Here is a 26,918-nt window from a genome sequence, read left to right on the forward strand (position 1 = left end):
ACTATATATGTCGCCATGTATTCATGTATAATGGAAAATATAAGAATATCAAATCAGTAACAAATAAAAGGTTCAATTAAATATATGTCAAAGACACATGGAGGTGTGATGAAAAATGAAATCTATTGCAACTAGGTAATGGTAAATAGTATGTGTTAGAATATTTAATTGATGAAATAGGGCGTGAGATAGATAATTATAATTATTAGCTATAAGTATTATTTTTATATTAATTCTAATTAGCCCCGCACGGGTTGATAGGCTAGTGTAATTAAAATCATGATTCTATCATACCCTTCTACATATATGTTATCTTAATCTAGGGACCTGGCCTGGTTTTACAATTAGTCAATACAATTTATATTTCTACTTTTTACGTTTAAGATCAACCTTCCGTTTTTGAATCTCTATTTCGATAACCTTGGCCTGCCTTGTACTGAACTCCAGTTGAAGAATGATCTTCTTGTGTAGTTTCCAGTGTTTGTCGAATTGCTGGCTCGCTGCTCAGCTCGCTCCATTTCAACAGAATTCAGAGAGATTGGATTCAAGAACAAGGGCACGGCACGCGTACAACAGACCAAAGGCGCGAGCCGCATCCCCGAGCGAAATTCTCGGCACGACACGTCCCGTCGAGCCCACCATCTTTTTGTCATGTGCCATTTGCGCCGATTTCACAAGTGATTTTTAGCTCCCTCGATTAGCCCGTACCATCGACATCCAAATCGGAATATGCCCGTCCCGTTGCATCCGCATGATTGGCGACTAATCATTTTTTTCTTTTGGATTTGAATACTCGTTTGAATTGGGCCGTCCCTGGGAAAGAATTCCCTCGTGATCCCCTGCTACTGTCCACACGTGTAGAGCCCAGCTTGTGCTTTCTCGCCTTGAGCTCCACGCCCAACGATCTCAACCTCTCTTGTTCGATTAGAAAAAATATAGTATGGTAATGGTACTAGTGCCAAAGCAGCCGAATAACCGGAGCAAGAATCATTGTCAACAACCCTCTGAAATGATCGTTTCAGCGATTTGCATTTGATTTATCACGTTCCAATCGAACTCAGCCTGCATCACTGCTTTCTAACCAGCTGGTGAAATTGGCCTTTCAGATTCCACGGCTTTAAACAAATCTAGAGCACTACTCTTGTTGTGAGGTTTGTCGTCCGAGGGGCGAGGGTAGTCACAGACTCATAGTTTTCATCCACACAGCGGATTAGGCAGCCAGTTTTGTGTAGTAATTTCTGGGATTATATATGAAAACATATAGCTTCATTTTGGATAGAAACTGATGATGAGCTGATGGAGAGAACGAAAGAAAAAAAAAGAAAGAAACGCCAAATCCATGCCGGAGGCAACAATAGAATTCTCCTCAGAGTGGCATTGTGGCAACGCCACTTGATTTGTTTTCTTGTGCGGGGGGAGACGAGACGAGACAAGCGAACCAGTTAAGCTGCCACCTTATGATGAGCCGGCCCCTACCCGCCTCCCTTATATCGCCACGCCCTCGCCCTTGGCAACAAGCGCGACACGCCACGACACGGCGCAGCCCGACGACGCGCGCGCGCGAGCTCTCCCCTTGCTCATGCCACTGACGACGACGCCACCCATGGAGATCGACCTGGACGCCGTGCGCGCGGCGCGCGTGCTGGGCCGCGGCGCCATGGGCACGGTGTTCCTCGTCGGGGGCGGCGGCGGGGAGCCCTACGCGCTCAAGGTCTTCGACAAGCACTCCCCCGCGTCGGCGGCGGCGGCGGCGGCGGCGGCGGCGTCGAGGCCGGCCGCGAGCGCGGGCGCCGACGCCGCGCGGCGCGCGCGGTGGGAGGTGACCGTGCTGTCGCGCCTGGCGCACCCGCACCTGCCGTCCCTGCTCGGCTGCGCCGAGACGCCCGACCTGCTGGCGTGGGCGCTGCCCTACTGCCCCGGCGGGGACCTCAACGAGCTCCGCCACGCGCAGCCCGACCGCGTGTTCTCGCCCGCGGCCATCAGGTTCTACGTCGCCGAGCTGGTTTCCGCGCTCGCGGAGCTCCACGCCGCCGGGATCGCGTACCGCGACCTCAAGCCCGAGAACGTCCTGCTGCGCGCCGACGGCCACGTCACGCTCACCGACTTCGACCTCTCGCGGCAGCTCCCGCCCCGGTCGCCCCCCGCGTCCACGTCCACCTCGTCGTCGTGCTCCGCGACGTCCTCGCCGCCGCCGCCTCAGGCACCGAGCCACGGGCGGGCCCAGTACCACCACCACCTGAAGCGCATCTTCAAGAGGAGCGAGTCCGCGGTGGCCGCGTCAACTTCCGGGCAGGAGGAAGAGCCGCGCAACCTCGCCTGGTACCTCAACAGAAGCGTCGACGGAGGCGGCGATCAGGTGAAGAAGGTCAAGTCGGCGAGGGTGTCGCCGATGGGCCGCGACAAGAAGCTCGCGAGCCTCTGCTCGGCCGCGGCGGGCGAGCGGTCCTTCTCGTTCGTGGGCACGGAGGAGTACGTGGCGCCGGAGGTGGTGCGCGGCGACGGGCACGAATTCGCCGTCGACTGGTGGGCGCTCGGGGTGCTCGTCTACGAGATGTCCCACGGGCGGACGCCGTTCAGAGGCCGGAACCGGAAGGAGACGTTCCGGAACGTGCTGCTCCGGGAGCCCGAGTTCTCAGCGGACGCGCGGCGGCGGTGGCCGGAGCTCACGGACCTCATCACCAGGCTTCTGGAGAAGGATCCATCCAGGCGTCTGGGGTTCGCCGGCGGCGCCGACGAGGTCCGAGCGCACCCGTTTTTCGCCGGGGTGGCGTGGGATCTTCTCGGAGAGGTGTCCCGGCCGCCTTACATTCCCCCGCCGACCGACGACACTGCCGCCTGCGAGGGCTTCAGCGTGGTGGAGTACTTCGATAATCTTCACCAGCCTCCACCGTCGCCGGCGGAGCATTCGCCGGAGGAAGAGCTTGTGCCGGAATTCTGACATCGGTTGTTTCCGCTCGAGCTTTGAGCTCCCTGTTTTCCCGTTTTGCACCCTAGAATACTACTATATCATGTAACGAGGGATGTCAGTTATATGTGTACATATAGAGAAGTGGTGATGTTGTAAATTCATAATAGTAGGGAGGCAGCTCGGTGAAACTGAGGATACACCGTCAAAGACTTGCATTCAAACTTTTCAGCAGTTTACTACTGAAACTGAACTACTGAAGGCAAATGTGAAATGTCATCCGTTATTACGAATTTCTGGTGCATAATAACATGCATCATATACGTCTGCATACAATTTCGTTTTTTGAAAATTCAACTAGTTTGGATGAATTACGCCGCAGATCAATGACTGAATTACAGTTATTGGTGCTAGTACGATTACATCTTCAGAGAGAAGAGCATCTTTGACGGAGTTGGTTGGTAATGGTAACTTCGTGGGACCATGAGAATTCACTCCCATCTCTGAACACAGGACCATGTACGGACGTACGCACGTATGTCAATTCCATCCATGGTTTTGTATCGCGACTCTACATTCGTGTACGTGCTGAATTGATCTGTCAATGTTCAGCTGCCGGCTGGTTCCATGTCTTCAATGAGTGTGTTCGCGCGCAGTGCGGCCGGGGTGATGCATTGGCGAACATAACTGATGGCTGTTTCATCAGACCTTCAGTAAGTCTCGTCAGTTCTTCATTCCTGTCAAAAACTCCACATATTATTAATTATTCAGTTAGTGTTTTATCGTAAAGAAGTGTTTATGTACTTCAACATAAGTTTATGGCTCGTTTGTTGATCTGAAAAATGTGTTTGTAATCGTGAAAAACAGATGTTTGACTCGAGCAACTGATAGCTGAATGATATGGTTTCTGACAATTGATTCAGTCCACTGCTGAGCGCGCGTGCAGAGCTTATCTGATCAGAAAAGAAATGCTATCTGCTGCCCAGTAGTGTATAGATTGGTCACTTCAGACACTAGGGATAGATTAGGTGATCTACTTTGAGCTTGACCATGCGTTTAATCTGCACCGTTGACGAAGGTCGTCTACTCTACTAAATTGCTAAACGCTGGCGCTTAGCGACCGACCGGCACTTTAGAGAAGGGTTTTGTTGTAATGAGTGGGCACTCGATCACAAAGTGACAGCAAAGCCGGCTAGTTATATCAGCCGGTTCGCCATCAGAGGCGACAAGACAAGTTAAACCTATGAGAACGTCACTGTTAGCCACGTAATCTACAAGTCACGCACGATGGGGAGGGTTTGATGGGGAGTGTTCGAGGATCAGGAGACATTGGAGCAGAGCTTGCTTTCATGTGTGCCGAACTTGATGATGATATATATGCAGCTTAATTTTGCGCATATCTGCTTCGCACGGGTAGCAGCAGGTAGATCAGATCATATTATATTCTGTAATAAACGTTTTGGCCCATAGATATCTTTGTTTCGCAGCATGCGGCGTAAGCAGACTGAGACTGACGCAGAGTTGCAGTCTTGCAGACCTATACATGCTAGCTAACAACTAAAGCTTTAGTACGTATCAATCATGGCCCATGCGTTGCTTAGGTGCTTTTGTACGCTCATTCTGAATCAAAGCTGCTAAAGGTCAGCTGTTTGGATTTTGCATTGGTCCTACTTCAATTTGGTGGAAAATTGTTGCTCTAGCAATCAATCCAGTTTGATTTGGTTTTACGAGAGAAATGATTTGACTTGGTCTGGGACACTAATAGCGTCGAGCGGCTGCTGTGCACGTCCTCCTACTTGTTTGACTAGTTGTGCTCATCGTCTTAGCCATCAATAGCGCATAGAAATTAAAAGTACCACCACACTCCTGCACTACTTGCGGGTCTCCACCTTACCTTTGATGGGGTGTTGTGGTTTGGTTTTGACATGCTATGGGGTGGTATATATGGAGTGGTTTATGTCAGTGTGTTTAATGAAAAATAGTTTGGTGCGAATTTAGTCGGTATGTATCTCAGAGACTCAGACCACCGGCAGCTTGATCTCTGAACCCTTATTGATCTCTGAACCCTTACTAATTCGAGGACAACATAAATAATATGATCCTTTTCCATTTCTTAAAGATCTTCGGTATGGATGTACAACAAAACCACCCTACTTTAAATAATTGTGGAGATAAATTCCGGTGTCTATTTTCTTCTTAATATAAAGCCACTTATATACCTTCTAGTCTAGTCCTAGGTTGGTCTATTCTTTTCATTTTGTTTCATTTCTATATGCATATATATGGGCTACAATAGCCCGCTATTGACGTTTAGTGCCTAGGATCTCTTTTATGATACGCCTAAGCCTAACCAATGTCTGCTTTGGAATTGTAGCGAGTTCGACACTTGCACAATAATCATAGATCGGCGCACATTAATTTTGAGATGGCCAATGCGGTCTTTGAGCACTTTGACTACATGCTGGGTACCCCTGGGGAGCAAACTTGTCTCATTAATTTTGAAGAGTTGGGCTTCCCGTCTGTATGTGGAAATCTTTTCGATCACTGCTTCACCGAAGATGAAGTATGGCAGGCAATTGGGGACATGCCCATTGACAAGCCACCGGGACCGGACGGGTTCACTGGTATGTTCTATAGGACAGCTTGGCCGGTGATCAAAGATGACATTATGCGCGCCTTCCAGGCCATTTGGTCGCTTGATGGCAGAAGCTTCTTCTTGGTAAATCAGGCATACATGATCCTCCTACGCAAGAAACAAGATGCATCCTCCATTGGAGACTATAGACCAATAAGTCTCATACATAGCTTTGCCAAGCTGCTCACCAAGGTACTGGCGCGACGTCTGGCACCTCACATAAAGGAACTTGTTAAGTACAATCAAAGCGCTTTCATTCAGAACCGGCTCATACATGAGAATTACAAAGCTGTACAGCTTTCGGCCAAACTTTTACACCGAAGTAAAACACCTTCCGCTCTCATCAAGGTGGATATCGCTAAGGCTTTTGACACAGTTGACTGGCGTTTTTTACTGAGCCTGCTCCAGCACATTGGGTTCTCTAGGAGATGGTGTGATTGGATTTCACTGATCCTCTCCTCGGCCCGCACAAAGGTCATCCTAAATGGATCACCAGGGAGGAGAATTTGTCATGCAAGGGGTTTACGGCAGGGAGATCCACTATCTCCTCTTCTATTTGTTTTGGTGATGGAAGGTCTAAATGCACTTTTACGTGTGGCTGAAAGCAGAAGGCTTTTGACGCCTCTACACCACAAGATAAAGGAGAGAACTTTTATGTATGCTGATGATGTCGTGATTTTTCTCTCTCCGGTTCAGCAGGACCTCGCTCTCACCAGGGCAATTCTGGAGATTTTCGCTGGTGCTTCTGGTCTCAAAACAAATGTGGCCAAGTGTCTGATCTCACCGATTCAGTGTGATCTTGAGGCAACGGTGTCGCTTCTCACTCATTTTCCTGGTAAGATCGACCCTTTTCCTATCCAGTATCTTGACATTCCATTGGGTCTCAGGAGGTTGAGCAAGGCGGCGATGCAGCCGTTGGTGGACAGGGTCGCTGACAGGCTACCGTCCTGGAATGCCGGCCTCCTAAACCGGGCTGGGAGAGCCGTCCTCATCAAGAGTACCCTTTCCGCCATTCCTACACACACGGCCTTGGCAGTATGTCTCTCTCCTTGGGTCATCAAATGCATTGACAATGTCAGACGAGGGTTTCTCTGGAAGGGCGCCAAGTCAGCTAGGGGTGGGCACTGTCTTCTTGTCTGGACGAGAGTTTGTCGCCCCCCAGAATTGGGCGGCCTTGGGATTATGGGTTTGCAACGCTTCGGTTATGCTTTACGCATGAGATGGTTGTGGATGAGACGCTCTGAAGATAACCGGCCCTGGCACCAGCTACCTGACACACACGAGCCAGTGGTGGAAGCCATGTTCCGGGCTTCAACGTACTTCGAATTGGGTGATGGACATAAAGCGCTATTCTGGGAGGATCGGTGGCTTGAAGGAAGAGCCCTGTCCGACATTGCCCCCAACCTTTGTACTGCTGTTGGTCCTCGAACTAAAAAAAACAAGAACGGTGGCTCAAGCACTTCAGGGGGATGCTTGGATCAATGTAAAATATCAGGGGCGCTGACAGTGCAAGTCATTCGTGATTACTTGCTTATTTGGAACATGACAAGGAATGTTCAGCTTGACACTGTGCGTGAAGACAAATTGTGCTGGAAATGGACCACCGACAAATTTTTTTCCACCTCTTCTGCATACAAAGCTTTCTTCATTGGGCAGCACCCTGTTGATGGAGCGAGGTTACTACACAGGACACGCGCACCGGCCAAATGTAAGTTTTTCATTTGGCTAGTCATACATGACAGATGCTGGACTGCTGCTAGGAGAAAAAAACATGGATTACAGTATGATGATTCATGCGCCTTATGTGCCCAAGCTCCTGAAGCAATAGACCATCTACTAATTCAGTGCCCATTCTCGAGAGAAATATGGTTCAACTTGTTCCGCAGGATTGGTTGGCATTCTGTATCTCCTGCTGTCCAAAATCTTTGGTTGGTCGATTGGTGGAATGTGGCTAGGAAGAGCATAGAAAAGAGTTATCGTCATTGTTTTGACTCTATAGTGATCCTGGTATGTCGGATGCTTTGGAAGGAGAGGAACAACAGAGTTTTTGACCGACGGATTAGAACGGTAGTTGAGGTCCTAGTCTGAATTTTTGATGAGATCGTTGCTTGGTTCCAAGCTGGATTTAGCCGGCTTGAACCAGTAGTTTGAGCTTTAGGAAGAGCTCCAGGTCGCGCCTTGCCTGCCGTGTAATAGTCCAGCTTGTTGTTTTCTGAGTTGGTTTCACCTTCCGAAACCATCTCTGTATTGTACTTTGCTTTCTTCTCCTCTTAATGAAAAATGTGCTCAGGCACGGTCGCGAAAAATAGATCGGCGCACAAGCTCGGTTGATCTTATCCATCAGATCCGATCCGAATGGCTCAAGTGAGAAGAGGGGAATTCCCTAAACATCATAATATATTCATATTTTTTTATTTAGTTTCATAATATATTTTTATTGGTCCAATTTTTGTTGAAATTATTTGAATTCCTTCACAACACTCGAATTTGAATCAAATTTGATTATTTCCTCAATTTGAAAATTATGAATTATCTTGTTTTTAGTGCATTTTTAGAGTATCTCCGAGAGCTCTTGTATCTATGAATAGGTAAAATCCTAATATAGCTATCATGTAAAACGAATAGCTAGCGAAAAAGAGATGAAATTCAACAGCTTATCTAAAATCCAAAAAGGAATGGCTAGCGCTCAACGCTAGGCAAATATGCCCAGCGGCACCCACTGGATAGAAAACGAGGATAGAAGACGAGGTAAATAGAGTTTCTGTTGGACAGAGTTTTTTTTTGTCTCCCTTTTCTTTTTTTTAGCTAATAACTCACCTAAGATACAAGTGCTCTTGGAGACGCTCTTAGCAAAGGTTTAACTGGCCTAAAAATTTAAGAAATTTTGAATTCTACCTATTTTTTCAAAAATATAGCCAAAATAGATTCCTTGTCTCTTATGCTACCTCCCAACAAAATGTCATGATTTTTAGGTAATCCTAACTATACTGTAGAAAAACCGACTTAGGTTGTGGTTAGGGTCGTTTGTTGAATGGGTTCGGTAGTTGAAGATGTAGGATGTCCGGTTTCATAGTTAAAGGACCAAAATTAAACTATCGTAATACTGGTAATAGTACAGAGTTGAAAAATGGATTTCCCCCCTTTTGCAAAGGCATTTCTCCCACGGATATCGACTAGATGCTAGCTGCAGGGTTCGCTATAGTAGACAGACACTACCACTAGCACACTACCATCCACTCCATGCATGCGTGCATGGAAATGGGCAGGGTCCAGCAGGGCGGCAGACAACGGTACTGATGATCCCTCCTCGCACACGTCGTCGCGCGCGCACGACGGACGGCACGAGCGATGCCGGCCGGCCGGGGGCCTCAATTGTCCGGCACGATAACGACGCCGGGTTGGAAGGCGTGGCCTGCGTCCGCAGCGGCTAGCTGCCTAGCTACCTTGGCGCGCACTAATGGGCGGTCAACGCCGATCGATCACCATCACCACAAGTCAGGCAGTCACCAACTCGACGCGAGCACGTGCTTGCTGGGGGAAATCCAATCAAATCAAAAGGGAGTAGCGTAAACTCGGTGGCGCGCGTCATGCATGTACATACCGCCAGCTAGCTGCAGTATCGCATCGCACGTGTGCACAAGCAACTCAAACTTTTGGCTCCTGTGATGCATGTCCTGGTTGTGGTTGTAGATAGGTGGAGCAACTGCTGATGAGTTCAGTTACTGTTTCCTATCTTTACAAGCTGCTGAGAGCCGAGTAACAAACTAACAATCTTTTTTTTCTCCTGACGATCGAAAATAAAGCTGTACATGCGAAAAGAAAGGCTCACTTCGACGATGACAGTGCGGCCGGGTTAGATGCAGGCATGCAATGCAGCTGCTGCCACTACCAGGATCTGCACGTTAAGCAGTGGATTAATCGGCGGCCGGACAGGGACAGACGGATCGATCTGTGCGTGCGGCCTGCAGCAGGGACAAGCACGGATTGGAGGTCAGGAGGCACTGTGCGGGTTGACCGGCGTGCTCTGCGTAACAGCTGGAGAGGGTAGCGCATGGCGGAGCTGTCAGTGTAGTAGGGCCCGGTTGATGTGGGGGTTTGCCGGCGAGGGGCCGGGCAGAGCGACGGGGAGCCGACGGCGACGTGCACTCGCGCGACCTCAGGACGGATCGGAGGTCGGAGCTGCGTCGAGCCCTGCAGCCTTCGCCTTCCCTCAACCTGAGCCTCACTGCCGGCCCGGTGGGCTGGGTAGAATGGGCCGTGGCAGAGTGGAAGGTAAGCGGGCCCAACCAACCAACTGCTCGGGCCCTGGGAGAGCAGCCCGCGGCCTCGACGAGTGCGGCGGGCTCAGAGAGAGGCCCGCGGCGGCTGCAAGAAAAAAAAAAACCAGCTCATGCTCATCCTCTGTCCACGGCCGGTGGAACGTCAGTAGCGTTCGTTCGCTCTCCGTCTCACCGTCATGCCTTGGTCGTCGGCGGCTCGGCGCCATGGTATATTTGGTTCTCGCTGGCACACCACAGCACCCCACCCCACCACCCATGCCAATCATAGACAGACCACGACAGGGAAAGTGGAGACAGCTCACACCTCACGCACAAGTGGCCGGCTGACCAAAACGTCGGTGAAGAGAGAGATCACTCGACATCGATCGATCACGCTCATGGCACGGGCACTGACAGAATATTCCTTTTCAGAAAAGGGGATGGGAGGACGGGCAGACATCAGACTAGAATAATGAAGACTGCACGGCACCGCGTGCCAGTATGATACTGCCCTCGACCTTTCATGATACTGACTAGAAAACCTGGGGCGCGGCGTTGCCACGCCAGATTGGTCGGCGTTGCCACGCCAGATTGGGTTACCAGTGAGTAACTTGTCTACATATATATTAATTGTATGGTTGAACACAGTTAAGATAAATCCGTCGCTTTGTTATTTTCGCATAGTTGTCATGGTGTGCAGCTCGTTATTGCACCTGGTATATATTTTGAGCACCTGGTATATATTGTGGGCATTATACTATGGAGATGCTGTTTTAAGTAGTATATTATTTTGGGTATCGAAATCAAGCTGTGACATTTTTTTGGTGAAAGAAGGGGTAGGATAATTTATTAGGGAGGGCGGAACATAATTAGTCTGATACTTAATATATTTGCGAAAACCTGATTAATAGACGTGTCATTTTTTTTAGGAAGTAGTGGATATATGAAAATATGGCGCGTTATTGTGGAGGTAGCATGAAAAGCCATAGAAGAGAGGTGGTACGATATTATATTTTTTGAGCAAAATAAGTTGTTTTTGTTGAACGAATTACGAAAGCGGTTTGAATTTACAAAACTGTGCTATGTACTAAAGTTTAAGATTTTGAAATTTGTGGCAACTACCGTGTTGATTATTTTTTGTGTTCATGGTGTTTTGTTGTCCAAACTATAGGTACAATGGGTCGCATGTACGCGTTTGTGCAAACGAATTGCGATAGCGTTTTGGATTTTACAATTCGCTATATAATGAAGTTGGATTTTTTGAATTCTTGATCAAATTCTATATCGAGCAGTTTTGATTCCAACGCGTTTTGGTACTTAAATTGTACTATAGTGTTGCTCGTGTTGAAGTAACCGATGAAACAGGCTATGGTTTGATTTAATTAAAATTTGAGGGTTTTTCTATAAGAAATCGTGAGAGAGGATCTGTATGGTGGGTTGATTTTAGGAAAACTTAAGGTTTTCTTTGCAAGTTTCCTTGAACCTGACTGTTAGATTGCGGATTGATTTCGAGAAAGATTGCGGGCTTTTTCGCAAGATTTCCTGAGGAGGCCGGACTATGGGTTAATTTTTTTAAAGTCCGAGGACTTTTTTGCAAAACAACTGGGAACGTGACTGTTGGACTGCAAGTTGATTTCGAGAAAAGTTGAAAGTTTTTTCGTAAAATTTTCTGAGTGCGAAAGCCAGACCGCGGGTTGATTTCTATAAAATTCGAGAACTTTTTTGCAAAATGTTCGAGAAATGCAAGATTCAGGCCGTCCGCCTGGCCGATCCGACGGCCGGAAAACGCGGCCGACGTGGCCACGCTTCCTGGCCAGGGAATGGGCCGGGCGGTAGATTCCATCACATTCAGAGACACTTTACAATACAAATGCACTAGATCATCCAATGCAAAATAATGAACGAACTATACTCGAATTTCATGTAGAGGAACGAATATACAAGACCAAACGAATTGCGATTTCTAATCACTTTCGGATCGCGCTTTCTTCTTTGAGCCATTTCTACAACGCGGATACAAGATCACCGCCGCTCCGACCATACTTCTCGGAGGAGCTCGTACCGGACATTGGCCATGGAGGCTGGGTCTCCCTGCTGCCGGGCGCTGAAATGCGCGGCGCCGTTGCTGCACGGCGAGGGTGGGGCGCTCTTGTCGTACAGGGACGCCAGGGGGGAGTCGAGCTCGTCCAGGTCGTCGTCGCTGGTGTAGCCTCTCCTCTGCACCATCGAGCCCCTCCGCTCCAGCTCTGGGTCGCCGCGGCCGGTGTCGGCCACTTTCTCCGCGACGTCCTCCAGCGAAGGGGGGCGGTACACCACGGGAGCAGCGGTGACTGGGAATGTGCTGATCACGTCTCTCTCCGTGAACCGCTCCATCAGGCTCTGCAGGGCATCAGTTGCAGCATCAGTTGATTGACATCAGTATGCAAGAATCTTCAGATCTTCGTAAAAACATTTGCGTGCGGTTGCATTTTTTTACTGCACTGAATCGAAGGCAATTCGTTTTAGCAAAGAGAAACTATACCTCAGAATTCAGCTCCTCCAGAACCATGCCAGGAACAGGATCGGGGCAGAACTCGTCAGGAGTGAAGTTGCACAGTATTCTTGTTACCACTGGAAGGCCAATGGAAGGGCAGACCTAAAACAAATCAGGAAGATTAAAACTTCAAGTATTACCTCAAAAAACAAAACAGCTTGAAACAGGCACATGCTAGGACTTGAGAATGAAAGGAATTATAAGTGAAAACCTACCTCTTTCCTGATGGATTTCTCAAGAAGCATGTCCTTAGGAAGCATCAGAAGATCACTCAGCTCATTGAGTAGCTTAAAACAATTCATTTCGACTGCACCTCTTCGGTCATCACCATTATGTTCCGCATCTTGACCATCCTTTTCAGATCCAGCACCATCCATGCCAAATGTGTCGGTCAACCATCTGGACCAATTCCCAACCTACAGAAGTGTTTCATGACATAGCGATCAGTATTGTATGAAAGGAAGAGGAGCTTTTTTTATTTTGGCATGCAATTGCAGGCATAATTCCAAATTGGTTTTACTCTAAAGATGCAGTTATTTGCAATTTAAGTACATACAGAGTTCTTCAGCTGAGCGCCTGATCCAAAGCTCAAGTCCCCAGCTGGAATCGGCAAAACTCTTGAGTCCACAATTGGGTCAGATATAGGATCAGACGGTATTTCGTTCGCTGATTCACGAAGGATGGCGTTGAACATAGCAACATCTAAACGGGCTACGCAATGCTCCATCACCTGATAATATCAGAAAAATCAAGGAATCTAGGTCACAAAAAACTTCATTATTTTCAAATAACAAAAATGGAAGATCTGAAAGCACACCAATTTTGCCAATACTGGTAAACATCCACACTCATGTCCACTAGCACGAAGAGGACAGATTCTGCTGAAGGCATCACGAAATGCAGTTTTCCAGAGATCAATAGAAAAATTTCCATGTTGCTGATCACCCAAAGAAGGCCCTAATAACCTGCTGATCTTTGGATCCGACAAATCTTCCACTGGGGTTTGCATGTGGGGTGTCATTGCCTGGGGAAACAAAAATCCTTCAGAAAATTAACAACACAAACAAATTGGCAATGTGTTTTCAATATCACTGTTTTAAAGAAGCAAAATCATGCTGAGCTTTCTAGAAATGACAAGATGGGTAAACTTTTACCTGCCACCACACAGACTCAACAATCCGAGAAAAGATCCAAGATTCAATCTTCTCCAATGCTGACAAGAGTGTGCCAGTTTCCCGCCAATCATCTGGCAGCTGCATAATATTGGGTCTAGCATGCTTGCCATTGGAGCTACTTTTCCATCGCATAGGAGCGAAATTCCCATCAGACTTCTTTGCATTACCATTTGTGATAAAAGACTTCATAACTGGACCTGATTGTCGTGAAGTACCAAAGGTCTGTGCAATGATTTCTCTTAGCACAGCTGTGTTTGATAGCCAGAATGTCAACCTACATCAAAATGTTTCTTACTACTTAAATCTCAACCTGAAGGAGTTGATGCTAATGATCATAACAAGAAATTAAAAGGTAAAATGCAATTCTAATTTACCTTGAAACGTCATTGCCACAAGACTTTGCAACAAGCACAAGCCCAGAAACAAAATTTTTTGCAACCGAAGCTTTCTTATCTGAGGACCAAAATTTTGATGCATGAATATACAACCTAGACAGACGGCGAGCTGGTGTGTGCAACTTATGTGATGAACAACCATGCTCTGGCACGACAGAATAGAGAGAAACCTCAAGTGCAGCAACTTCACGCAGCTCCTGCTCCAACTTCTCAATTTTTGAATCTAATTCCTCATTCTTTTCATAAGAAACTGAATGACCTTTATGAACTATGTTTTCGTCAGTATCAGCAATTTCATCATCAGTACTAGTACTCTGATCACATTTTGGAGCTTCATCCAATATATCGATCTCCTTTGCCTCTTCAGTAGCTTTACCATCAGCCTCTCTGCCATTGATGGCATTATCATCAGTTACTTTGCCATCCTTTCCGTCTTCAATATCCATATCATCCTTTGTTCCATCCTCAACAGCCTCTACGGCCTTATCTTCCTTCGTTTCATCCTCAATGGCTTTATCATCCTTGGTTACATCCTCAATGGCCTGATCATCCTTCGTTGCGCTGATGGCCTTATCGTCCTTGTTTCTGCCCTCAATGACTTCATCTGTGGCTCTGCCTTCAACGGCTTGACCATCCTTGGCTCTGCCATCAAATGCTTTATCATCTGTAGGTCTATCCTCAATAGCTTTTTCTTCTGTTTCCTCAGACACCTCAGATGAAGAACAAGAAGGAACTTTCACAGCTTCTGTCTTCTTCACTTCTACCGTTCTAGCACCATTAGCCATTTTGTTTGTTTTTGGAGATTTGTTCTGAGGGTTATTTGACGATATATATTGCAGCTTAGTGTGGATATGACGACTGGAAATACTCCTTGCCGAGCGTGGGCTGTTTTCTTTCGACTCTTTCTTTGCTAGCTTCTTTGGTACCCTTGAGACACTCTTTGCTTTAGTATCTTCATTACTGGTAGCTTCACCTTGAGACGAAAGGGAATCTCTACCTGGCTCGTAGTCTGATTCAGCTTCTTTCCCTTGTTGAACATCTCTTTCCACATCAGTTGAATGCTCATCTCTCTCTTCCCCTTTCTCTTTGGCACCCATTTCAGTATCCCTTACGATGTTCTAGAAATTTAATACCTGCACAGACCATCAAAATCAGCAACCGACTAAAACTCTATCAAATAGAGTACACGCCATGGCAAAATGCAAAGAAAAAATATCTGGGACATAACTTGTTCCTTGTACTTGAAAAAAAAAATTGGAATGGTGCACTGTAAGTTCAGAGCTGACAGGTTAAAAAGTCCTTTGCGCCCTAAGTAAAAATGCACAAGGCAGGGTAAGAAATCTACTATAGAGCATAATAGTCAGTTCCAGAATCCTGACGATCCTACTAAGAAACAGATGTCACATGGTAAGTGAAGAAATGTGGTTTCCAAAAAGACATCTATTACCAAACACTATTGCTTAGAGATCAATCCTCTGCGAAGTAAAAAAAAAAAGGTTCAGTTTACACTAAAACATTTCCTGTAGAGCAAGATTTAAGGTACATCAACTCAAATCATGAACCAGACAGCTGAGCAAGATTTCCATCTTGCACGCAAATTTGAAAATGCTCTAACAACCTAATAAGAGAACCTGGTACAAATAATATGTCTCCAGGACAAACAAGTAATTCGCTTGGCCAGAAGGTAGTTGGGAGGCACATCGCTTGACCACCGTGTCCCTGGATTCAATTCGAGAACGAGGTCCCATGGGGGGCGAAAGAGCCCCCAGACATAAAGCTGTACCATAACCGGAGTACAGGGAGATCTGACAAGCCACTGATACGGCAAAGGTAATAACGATCCATGATGGATGCGAACGCGGTGATGAAACCGAGCGTGAGGCAGTACTTGATTCCACAGGAATCACTATGTCCTAGTCCATTGCTCGAAATTACCAATCACAGGACAAGAGAAAGCTACTGAACATGCCAGGTGCATTACTTTTCTTCCTACAGATGGCCGCAGCAGCTTTCAGCAGAGAAATGTTCAGGAACGTTTAGAGAACAGTACAGTAATTATCAGGCAGCAAACAGAAAAAGAAACAAAAGTGGGAATCACAGGCTACCACCAGTGAGCCAAAAAATCTGTCTAATGGTCCGCATGGAAATTATCAGATAGCAGATATCGCAAGAAAACGCTCTCACATCGCAGGAGCAAGAGCAAGAACAATAACAGAAAGAACCAGACTAGGCACCCCGCATCCCAATAAGCCGCCAGCACGGCTGATGCAGTCTGCGAATGCTGATCAGACGCCGCAACCAATCTACAGGTTCCCTCGACAAATGCAGACCTCGTCGGACCAGGAGTCCCGGGCTCCCGGCTAGTTTCAGGCTTTCAGCAACGAAACGTTGCGGCGCACCACAAGAAAGGCAAGAGCCCAATACGGCCACAGGAAATCAACCGCCAAATCCCGAATCGAAACACCACGGCGCAGGAATCCCCCCATGCGCAAGAACAGGATCGATTAGGAGGAAACGAAACGGTGAGGAGGAAAATCAGCGCAGGAGCCAGCGGCGCTCACCGGAGTTTCCCGCGGTCGCCGCTTCGGTTCGGTTCCTCGCGATGCGGGCGGGCGGGAGAAGCGATTGCTCCCCTTCCGTCCCTTCTGTTCTTCCTTTTCTAATAATCGCGGCGCGGGGTTTAACGCGGCGCGGAATCGGGCGGCGCCGCGGCTCCCGAGGGGGAATGTTGGTGCGGGGCGGCGCAGCGCGGGCGGTGTCGGGCGGCGCGGGACGGGGACGGGGGACGAGGACGACGCGGCAACCGCCCACTTGGCTGACCCGGCGGCCGCTTCAACGGGGGCGGGGCTGCGGCGAGGCAGGCGGGCGGCGGGCGTCACTGGCAGTGCCACCGCGTGGGCGTGGGCGTGGGCGTGGTGGCCGTTGCTGCTTGCTTATATCAACGTGTGTTTCGAGGCCGCCCAGTCTGCTCACCGCGCGGTGAGCCTAGGCAGCGGCGTTAAGGGCTCCTCCTCGTTGGGAACGTGGTCTAACAATGCTAGATCCCCTACAAATTGTACTGTGACAAATTGATAAAAAAACGTACTGTGACCAACAAATTGGTGTCCTATGATCTATGGATAATAAAATATGAAACTCCGAGTGAGAGATTTTATGCTAATGGAAATTTTCAACACCATCAAATGTTTGAATTTTTTGGCACAATTTGAGTTTACAAGATAATTGTAACCGCGGTCGTCTTTTCATACTCCTTGCTCAGTCACATTTCCTCCCGAACGGAGATGTCTATCGCTCTCTTCTTGTAAGTGTACATTAATGGAGATGTCACCATGGACCTTCATGGAAGAATAGGTTTTTCTAAATAACGAGAATCGACAATATGGCTCTGTTTTGGGAGGCTATCCTCTTTTCCAATAACATAAGAATTTCAAGTTTGAATTCCGAATAGAATCTATCATAATGGAGAAGCAACTTTCAGCAACAAAAGCTTCATTCCGATCGAAAGGGAGAAGAATCTACATATCCTCCTTGTTTTCCTAAAAGAAGGCATTAACAGGTCGGAAAAGCGCAAGCCCGGGCTCCAAAAAAGAGTGGTGATCTGATCTCGCACTCGGGATCCGCAGGCCAGCAGCATATCCCTGCCGGGGGTGACCGGCAGAGGCTGTCGGTGGTGGCAGCGCCACCGCTAGCTCCAGGTCTTGCCGTTGGGGAGGGGATGGATTATCCACGCCCATACCCATATATTACCCATCTCTAATTAATTCATATCTAAATGAGTAGATAATTATCCAATCGGTATAGATAATCCAATGGGTAGTCAATAGACCTGCAAGTGAAGTTGGATGAAATGTATTCCACATCAAGAGCCGGATCCTAAAAGTAAAATCTCGCATTTATACTATAAAATTTTATCAAAATTGATTGAAATTTGTTGGAGATGACTCAGTATGATCGAGAGCTACTCTGTGCAAAACAGTATGATTAGACGTACACGTGAGCCCCATGGCAAGAGCCGGACCCTGAAAATAAAACCTCACGTTCACACTATAAAATTTTATAAAAATTGACTGAAATTTGTTGGAAATGACTCAGTATGATCGATAACTACTCTGTGCAAAACAGTGTGGCTAGACCTACACGTGGGCCCCACGTAAAGAGCCGGACCCTAAAAATAAAACCTCGCGTTCATACTATACAATTTTATCAAAATTGTCCGAAATTTGTTGGAGATGACTCAGTATGATCGGTAGCTACTCTGTGCAAAACAGTGTGGCTAGACCTACACGTGGGTCCCATATCAAGAGCCGGACCCTGAAAATAAAACTTCGCGTTTACACTATAAAAATTTATCAGAATTGACTGAAATTTATTGTAGATGACTCAGTGTAACCGGCAGCAACTCTGTGCAAAACAGTGTAGCTACACATATACGTGGGCCCCACATCAAAGAGTGGAGCTACAGAACATAAGAGAATAGAAAAGAACTAACTAACGGGTACGTGAGTAAAACAGGTATTATCCATATATATCCTATCCATATCTAAGTTGAGATAAATAATTCATACCCTATCCAAATACAACGGGTATGGAAGGGTGGTGGGTATCCAGTGGCAACTTGACTGCAGGTCACCGTCGCCGTCACAGAATCGGATTAGGCGGCTTAATCACGGCCACAAATTACCATACTGCCCTCGATGAGGTCATCACCCGGTTGATTTGAATCGTCTCGCCGTCGCCAGAGCAGCCACCGCTTCGCCGTGGGAACGCCAGGGCAGCTGGGCCGGCGCGGCGGTGAGGTGACCCTCTCTCGGCTCGCCGTCACGTCCACGTCTCTGACGCCTACTGCTCCCCCGGCACGCACCGTACAGGTATACGGTTGCCGAGCGTACGAATACTCTCCTACAGGACCACGCGGAATACAGTAGGTATCTGGCTACTTGCCGGAGGTACCATGTGTTGGGAGCGGACATGTACGCCGTAGAGCTAGCTGGCTGAACATTCCAGGGGAGGGGATTTTAGCAGGAAATTCCGACCATGGCCCTTGTTAATCTTTTTTTTTGTTTGAAAAAAAATCGTCAGCATTCTCTTGTGGACGCTAGAAAATTGGGCCGTTCAAGTGCAAAATTTTTCTGCGTTGGAATCATACTAATTTAAAATACTAAATGAAGTTTATTTATAAATTTTTTTGCACAGATGGGTTGTAAATCGCGAGACGAATCTAATGATGCTAATTAATCCATAATTAAACAATAATCAGCGGATAGTTACTGTAGCATCAATGTTGCAAATCATGGATTAAGTAGGCTCATTAGATTCGTCTCGCGATTTACAGTCCATCTATGCAAAAAGTTTTATAAATAGACTTCATTTAGTACTCCATACATGTGTCAAAATATTCGATGTGACGGTTTTATTTGTGTTTACGGGGTTTGAACTAAACAGAGCCTTGGTCTGCAGGAGGGGCTGTAGCTTTTTATGGTCTCCTCTTGTTTATGCGGTCCTCTGATTCTGTGTGGATTTTAGTATAGGGTATGTGGGCACCTTTTCTGTGTATGTATGTTTGTCGTCATGCAGTGCCTTTTGTTTTTGTATGGTTTTGTGACGGTCTCTGGTCATATGGGTTATGGGCTATATCCACCAACCACCGAAATGTAGATCTAACAGCCTGTTGAGTGAGACTTCTCCAATCATCGTTGAGCATACGACTTGTGGCTTGGCTTCCTCTGGAATCCAAGACGATTCTAGTTAGACGAGCGTACAGAAATTTCTTTTCGAAAATAAAGCACATAAATTTCTATACACCCAGTATAATCATATGCGATAAGCCTTTCAGTTTTGTTTTTTTTTTCTTGAGGAACATAAGCATTTCAATTTCAGCCCTCCTATATTCGTGTTTCTTTGGAAGTCAGATTGGAATAATTCCCTTTGTTCAGCTGATTTCGGATTGAGATCAGTAGACAATATGACAGTCCTTAATTTACATAATCTCCAATACTCCATTGGACGTAATCTCAACTGACCATTCACTATATGCCACACTGTATCCAGCGTCTTCATCATTTCAGGTCCTATGTTCCTACTGCCTTTGGAAAATAGCACGGAATAATTGAGATCAGTACATACGCCCAGCGTGAGTGGGAGCAACCGTTTGTACGCGTACGGAACGCCACCGTCTGTCCTCTAGTACATGGACGCATCGCACGCACTGCAACAAAGGGATTAGCCGGCACAGCGTGAGTAGGAGGGAAGGGCAGGGGCTGCGGTAGAAAAAGGAGGCGTTTTTGCCTTCTCGGACCCCGAGAGATCTGCGGGTGGTCGTGCTGCTGTCCTGAGGCATATATATTTTTGCTCCCACTCACGCTAAGCGTGAGCTGTGCAGCACAAGCTCGCGGACAAAGAGGATCTCGGCGGAAGGACCTGAAGCCTGATGACGAGCACGGATGGCGACTCCTCCCAGCACGGACGAGCGACCGACACTGGCTGGCCTCTTGTGCCGCGTCGATGATGTGCCCCCTTCGTCTCAACAATTCACACCAAGGCTAACAAATCGCACTGGTAATTCACTCTGTTCTACTGCAATTAGCAGCAATATTTTTCTCTCATATCATATCAGCACCAGCCACCAATCACCAGCCAGCCGAACAGAGGCCAACGGTCTAGGGATTTCAAAAGACTGCGTTTTACATATAATGTTTGGGGAAAAGTTCACCCAAGTTTCCAAGGGATTTCATTTCATGGTAATCAATTCAGTTCATCGCCAGACCGTGAAAGATTCAGAGATAAAATGTTTGCAAACATAACCGCGCGCAAAGGAAAAAAAAATTGTCTCCAAACATTATGGCTGCAGTTTTTTTTAGAAGAAGAAGATAAGAAGACTTATGGCTGCAGTTTTTTTTTTGATAAAACTTATGGCTGCAATTGTCCAGGAAGAAACGGGAGATGAACACAGACCAAATCTGGCGGCTCGTGCTGGTCATACTTCCTCCAGGGTCCAGTACGGGTAGGGCGTGGCAAGCAGCTTCGGAGGGGTAGGGACAAATCCATGCCAGAGAATTGCAGGTGGTTGGCTAGCATTAGCATGCCCATTGATAGCTTCGCCAGCCATCCCAGACCAAGCTGCACGCCTGCAAGTCACAAGATTTGCGTGGTGCAACAGAGTAGAGCCACAGCGAAGAGCAGGGCCAGGGCATGTCCCTTGGGCCTTGACTATGCCCCCGCATGTGCATCTCAGTCGCAGCAGTCATAGCGAAGCACTCCGTATAATATAGAGCCTACGGCAAGTGAAGCATCTCTGGCTTAGGGCCATCATCAGATGAGATGCTGGTGCAGGAAAAGAGAGCGAGGAGCTCCTTGAGCTTCGGACATACCGTGCTGCCGAGTGATGGATTACAGGCATGCCCGGCTTTAGAAGGAGATGCTTATCGGTAAAGCCGGCCATGGCCAGCCGGCGGGCCCAGTGTAAAGAATGGAAGCTCTGGTCAAAAGTGCAGGGGAAAGACATGCTGTAGCTTTGGATCTACGCAAAAGCGAACGTTTGTACTCGTATGCAGGCTACACCATCATGTATACGGTACGGTGCCTTTCAGAAAGATCGTACATGGATGCGTGATGAACAAGATCTAGCAGGAGTGGTATGCTGGTATATGGATTGTGGAGTCCACTCGCAAGTTACAATTTTAACCAGGGGAAAAGAAAGACAGTTCAGAGCGCAATTTTCAGAGCATGCGGTTTGGTTGCGGGGCATGACAGTTGAGCATGAAGGTTAAGAGAAGAATTTCACTGCCAAATTGATTTAATCGACTGTTTACAGAGGATGTTTCAAGCTCAACTGTTCGAGCAGCGAAATTGGCAATAACAGACCAAACATGACAGGCAGGCCTCATTACTCTATCATACGGCCTGTCTGCATAAATAGGTGGTCGTTTTTCATTGTAGCCAGCTAAGCATCCAGCGATTGCCCAAGGCAGCATGTGCATGTGAGATGTGGCTGCAGAAAACTCGTGAAGAAGGCGCGGATAATCTAAGCAGTACTCACGAGGACAACATTAGCGACAACGGAAACAGCTGATGATGCTTGGGATAAAATGACTGTTAGTTTAGGCGAAGTGTAACTCTCATCTCCTGTTCCGGAGTGCGCATACCGCAGCGCAGAGGCGCAGAACATCAACGCCTGGGCCCTGAACTGACCAATAGGACATAGGTGCCCCACTTTTGCAAAGCAGCTTGGTTGAAATACTGCTCGTCAAAAAGAACAACCAGGCTATCACAGCACAGGACTGTAAGTACAAGCATATGCATATCTTATATTGCTTTATGCTCAACAATCATAACACTAGCTGAAATTTCAAACCTGGTTTGTGCATCAGAAAAGTAACAAAATTCGTAGAAACATATCCTATACAAGATTTAATACAAAACAGGCTAGGAAACTAGGTAGCCCTGCTAAGGAACTTCCAACTGCAAGACCTTACCTCCAACAGTACGTTGCTTATTACTAGTAACAAACAGTCTGGATTTGCTCATCACTATCTGCTTAAGAATACTGAAATTTCAACCAAGTCAACTAGCCTTAAAAAATTATCACAAAAGTTTTGACAATTGAGAATCAGCTGCCACATTGTTATTGAGACAACGGACGCATGGCCATAACTCACTAGAATTATTGCACAGAAGACACAAAACTGAGCTAAAAGAAAAGACCAGCACAGACATTATACTCAATAGAGGATTGCAGACTTGCTCATCACAGAAGCCTGATCAGTTTAGAAAAAAAAACCAGGTTCAGAGACACTATAAAAGAAAGTCTCAGAGGCCAGTGCTACAAATCACTTTAGCCTGAGAAGTTTCAAATCTCTTTGAATTTCTCCAGAAATCAGTCATCTACTCGTCCATACTTCATGAGTTACTTAATCCAAGCCTGGTTCTCATGCTAGAGTCAATCATATATACATCATACAAACACTATTAATGAAAATGAAAATGAATCGATTTCTGGTTTCAAACAAAGGCATGCTGATTTCTCCTACATTCCTTATATTCACTGGTTTAAGCAAAACTATTTTTTCTGGCATTTTAATATGCAGTTCAAGGTACAAGAACCCCAGGGGTTTCAAGGTAACTTTTAGCTATCGGGGCACTAAACTGCAAAGGCACTTGCGACGGGGCTGCTAGGATGCTAACCATTCAGGACAAAAAATGGTTATCTTGCAACCTTCAGTGAGCCACAGCAGCCACTCGACCTAGCCTATGTCCAAAGAAAGAAAATGGAGAGGAGAGGGACGGTTCATGAAAAGGAGTTCTTACACCATCCACCAAAAAAATAATATTCACATAAATGCACATCTTGATCAAGGTTTATTACTTATTTCTCCTTAGAATCCGGTCTTTGACTTAGCAATATATGAGGAACAGGTATGCCTCAACTTTTTCCCTACCCTTAGCTCCACATAAGTCTTTCTATAGGTAGGTGAAAAAGAAGGCAACACTTTGCCTTGGTGAGGAATCCAAAAAGAAAAAAGAAAAAAGAGATACCCGAGAGAACAAATTGAGGAGCTAGGCTATACTTGATTTTGAAAATCCATAAAACCCAAGTTTCTAAGCAAGGAGGCTAAGGAACCTAAAGTTTAAACCATTCTAAGTTTCAATTATCAAGATAAGCATGATAGACACATAAAAGTTCACAAGTCTAGGAAAAGCTTGGAATAACTTGTATGCATGTTACATCAAGGGAGTTGCATCCACCTTAGTCCTTCAACCTTTACTCGAGGACGAGCAAATGGCTAAGTGTGGGGGTGTTGTTGACGGTCCTTAACTCCTAAAATCAACTGTCAACTTCTGCAGCATTTCATAACATTCCAATCACCAAACATAGTTGCAGGCTTTTAGCTAATCAATTCCACGAGTTTTGGTGAATTGTGATATGTAGGCACCCACAGGTGAAATACAAAAGAAAACACAATTAATGCACAAGAAAAGCATAGAAGATCGTTACCTGCATTTTACTTAAAAAAAGGCCCACAAACCAGAGAAAACGGACGTGCCAAGCAAGATGCACCCATGGAATAGGACCAGGGCCCACCTATCAGCCAGCCAGGGGAGGTAGAGTCGGGGAGGTGCCACCTGGGGGTCGGCTGACCCCCAGGGTCCCCCGACCCTGTGAAAGCTCTGTCTGGCCCAAGCTTTGGTGAGAGATTCGTCCTTATCCTCCTGAAGGCGGTGCTGAGGTGTTTTCTTATTAGGTTTGGCGGGAACCGACATCCTTGGGCTATAAAAGGAGACCTCCCTCACCCCTCAAACACAACACATTTTGGAGAGAAGGAGAAGGGGAGAGTACACCTTTTGAGCTATCTTGTAGACTAGGCTAGAGAGTGTGTGAGGAGAAGTCGAGAGGAGTGCCCGGAGTTGTCGGCTTCCCTCTGCTTGTACCTCGGCGGATACGAGCCTCTTTCGAGTAAGTATCCAGGTTATCGTCTACTTGTTGAGTTTTTATTAGAGTTAAGCTTTCGTTATCTTTTGCTTGTGGGATCATCATCCGTCATCGTGACAGTTGCTCTAGTCTAAGGGCTCGAGTCTTGGACGGAGTCGGGGCTAGAGTAGTAATCGAAAGCGTAGATGTGGTGTCTAGGCTAGAGGTTACCATTGTTTGCATACCTTCTCCACGGTCTGTCGGGCTAGGCGGTAGGTGGGGGTAGCCCTGTCCGTCCTTTGTAGTCCCCCACGTGAGGGTTGGGTGCAGAGCTAATAGCCAGATACTCTTGGCAGACCAGGAGTAAGCTGGTGCCCGAAGCAAGCAAGTGAGAGCAGGTTTATCTCTGTTAAGTATCTCTTCTCTTATACAACCACACTAGCCAAGTGCTAACCTTCTCTCTCTTCCTCCGGGTGAACTAGTTAGAAGATTGTTACACCCCCGTTCCCCGTGGAAAATACGATACCCTGAATACTTCCGGATAAAGTGCTACAACGGTATTTCCATGCGCCTGCGGATCTTTTGAGCTTCCTATCTGTTGAAACTAGAACTTTGTCGCCCAAAAAGGCTAACACAATTTCATCCGATATGAGATTCGCTCCGATAGTGGGGTTATAGAGAACATCCACGTCTTGATTTTTGATGCGGCAACGGATAGATGAAGAGGGAGAATTGATATGAATGGGTTTCAAGGACAACTCTCCTTCTTTCAGCCATTCATTGCTCATCATGACTGTCAGACCCTTTATGATGTCGCAGAGGTATTCCTTCTCGGAGGGATCCAAGGGAGTGACAGGGACTTGTGGTCATCTCTGATAGTAATAATTCGAGGTGTTTCCGAAATCTTCAAAAAGATCTTCCTCGAAATTATGGAGAAACTCCAGAGGTTGAGGATCCTCTTCCTCTAGTGCCTCTCATGTTTAAGTTCAGGAGAGGGTTCAGGAGTCGAATCCACGGATTGGCTTTCTAGTTGTTCAGACTCGATCGCTGGAACTTCCTCATGACACACCTCGAGTTCTATTGAGGATGGTTCAGGCACACAAACAAAGGAGGTTCTATCCAAGATTTTGTCTAGGATTTCCCTTCCCTCAGTTGGGGTTAAATGTGCAAAAGAGCCTCCAGAAGTGATGTTGAGGTGGTGTGCAGACTCCTTGTCAAGCCTCGTATAAAAATGTTGAAGCAATATATACTCGGGCAAAGACAAGTCAGGACCTGATTGAACCAATAAGGTAAATCTAGCCCATGCTACACCGATTGATTCCTTCTCGTTCTAGCAGAAAGTCAAAACTTTCGCTCGCAGAGCACAAATACGAGGGAGCGGAAAGAGCTCGGAACAAAACTTGTCCCAAATTTTGATCCAGTTCCAATGTACGCTTCCTGTGACGTTAGAGTACCATTGTTTCGCATCCTCTGAAATAGAGAACGGAAACAACTTCTATTTAAGAGTCCCGTGTGTCATGCCCAAAATTTTCAGACATGAGCACACTTGCTCAAATTCGCAAAGGTAAGGATTCTCGGAAGCCTTCCCAGAACAGGAATTTTCCTTAACTAAGGCTATGAAGCCTGACCTGAGTTCGTAGCTGGATGTGCAAATTGGATCAGAAGGTGAAGGTGAAGGTGGCTCATAGAACTCGCACTTGAGTGCAGTGAGCTGATGAAAGGGACAACTGCTGCATGGGTTACGGGGGTAAAGGTAGAAATCAAGGAAAAAAAGATACGTGTACAAACTGAGTTCTAAGATAAAGTAGCTGCCATTCCTGGCAACGGCGCCAGAAAGCTTGTTGGCACTTCCTAGCGTCACTACCAATTTATTAGCAACGGCGCCAGGAAGCAGCCTTGGGTATACATAACCTCACGAAAGAATCCGCAAGCGTACGGATACCGATGGAGCTTCACCTCAAAGTATTCCAAGGGTTATCGAATCCAAGGGAACGTTAGTACGATATCTAAGGTTTAGGCTCATCTAAGGACGCAACACCGATATGATCAATGGGTAGAGAGGACTATTCAGATTCAAGGTAAGGTCAGACTAAGATCAGCTGTTTACGTCGGGTATCGGCTTCGCCTAGTCAGACCAGAAGTTCTGGCCGGCATAGGCTGCTATCATGCAACCGGAGTTTTGACTGATGAACGAAGCGAAACTACCAGAATCCACCAAAATAACCACAGAATGACCCGGCACCTTCAGAATTGAGACATAGACAAAATATGCCATATTCAGAAAGTTAGTTGGAAGGTATTATAGTACTTTTTGAAAAACGGCATGGCCGTAAAATGTGTCGATACTACGGCCAGCCGTAGTTTAGTTATTTTTCCTATGATCTGTCTTTTTCTTTCTTTCCTTCCCCTTTTCCCCATCCTTATCCGTCATGTGCCAACACTGATCATTCTTCCTCCTAGCCATTGGGTACATCTGAATCAGAATTTAATAGCCAACAAAATTTGCTCAAGCAGATCACATGGGAAACTTATTCCAAGTGATTCGGTTATTGACAAAAGGTCTGCACGGCAAACTCTTGTACTTCCATGTAAATTCAAGCAACGTAGCAAG

At 46.7% G+C, this 26,918-nt stretch overlaps 2 protein-coding genes across 2 annotated transcripts; one reads left to right on the forward strand and one right to left on the reverse strand.

The window, feature by feature from the left end:
- Positions 1-1,462: 1,462 nt before the first annotated feature.
- LOC120683015 (serine/threonine-protein kinase UCNL-like) lies at positions 1,463-3,153 on the forward strand. Its single transcript, XM_039965033.1, has one exon. It carries the CDS (start codon positions 1,580-1,582, stop codon positions 2,936-2,938), a length of 1,359 nt encoding a protein of 452 aa, XP_039820967.1. The 5' UTR covers positions 1,463-1,579; the 3' UTR covers positions 2,939-3,153.
- Positions 3,154-11,646: 8,493 nt separating this feature from the next.
- On the reverse strand, positions 11,647-16,812 carry LOC120683025. The gene is made up of 8 exons (XM_039965041.1): positions 16,464-16,812; positions 13,882-15,035; positions 13,487-13,781; positions 13,150-13,356; positions 12,889-13,062; positions 12,548-12,748; positions 12,321-12,434; positions 11,647-12,178 (listed from the first exon to the last, which is right to left on the reverse strand). Exons 2-8 carry the CDS (start codon positions 14,997-14,999, stop codon positions 11,822-11,824), a joined length of 2,466 nt encoding a protein of 821 aa, XP_039820975.1. The 5' UTR covers positions 15,000-15,035; positions 16,464-16,812; the 3' UTR covers positions 11,647-11,821.
- Positions 16,813-26,918: the final 10,106 nt, after the last annotated feature.

This window comes from Panicum virgatum, chromosome 2K (assembly GCF_016808335.1).
Source record: "Panicum virgatum strain AP13 chromosome 2K, P.virgatum_v5, whole genome shotgun sequence".
Classification (NCBI taxonomy): Eukaryota; Viridiplantae; Streptophyta; class Magnoliopsida; order Poales; family Poaceae; genus Panicum; species Panicum virgatum.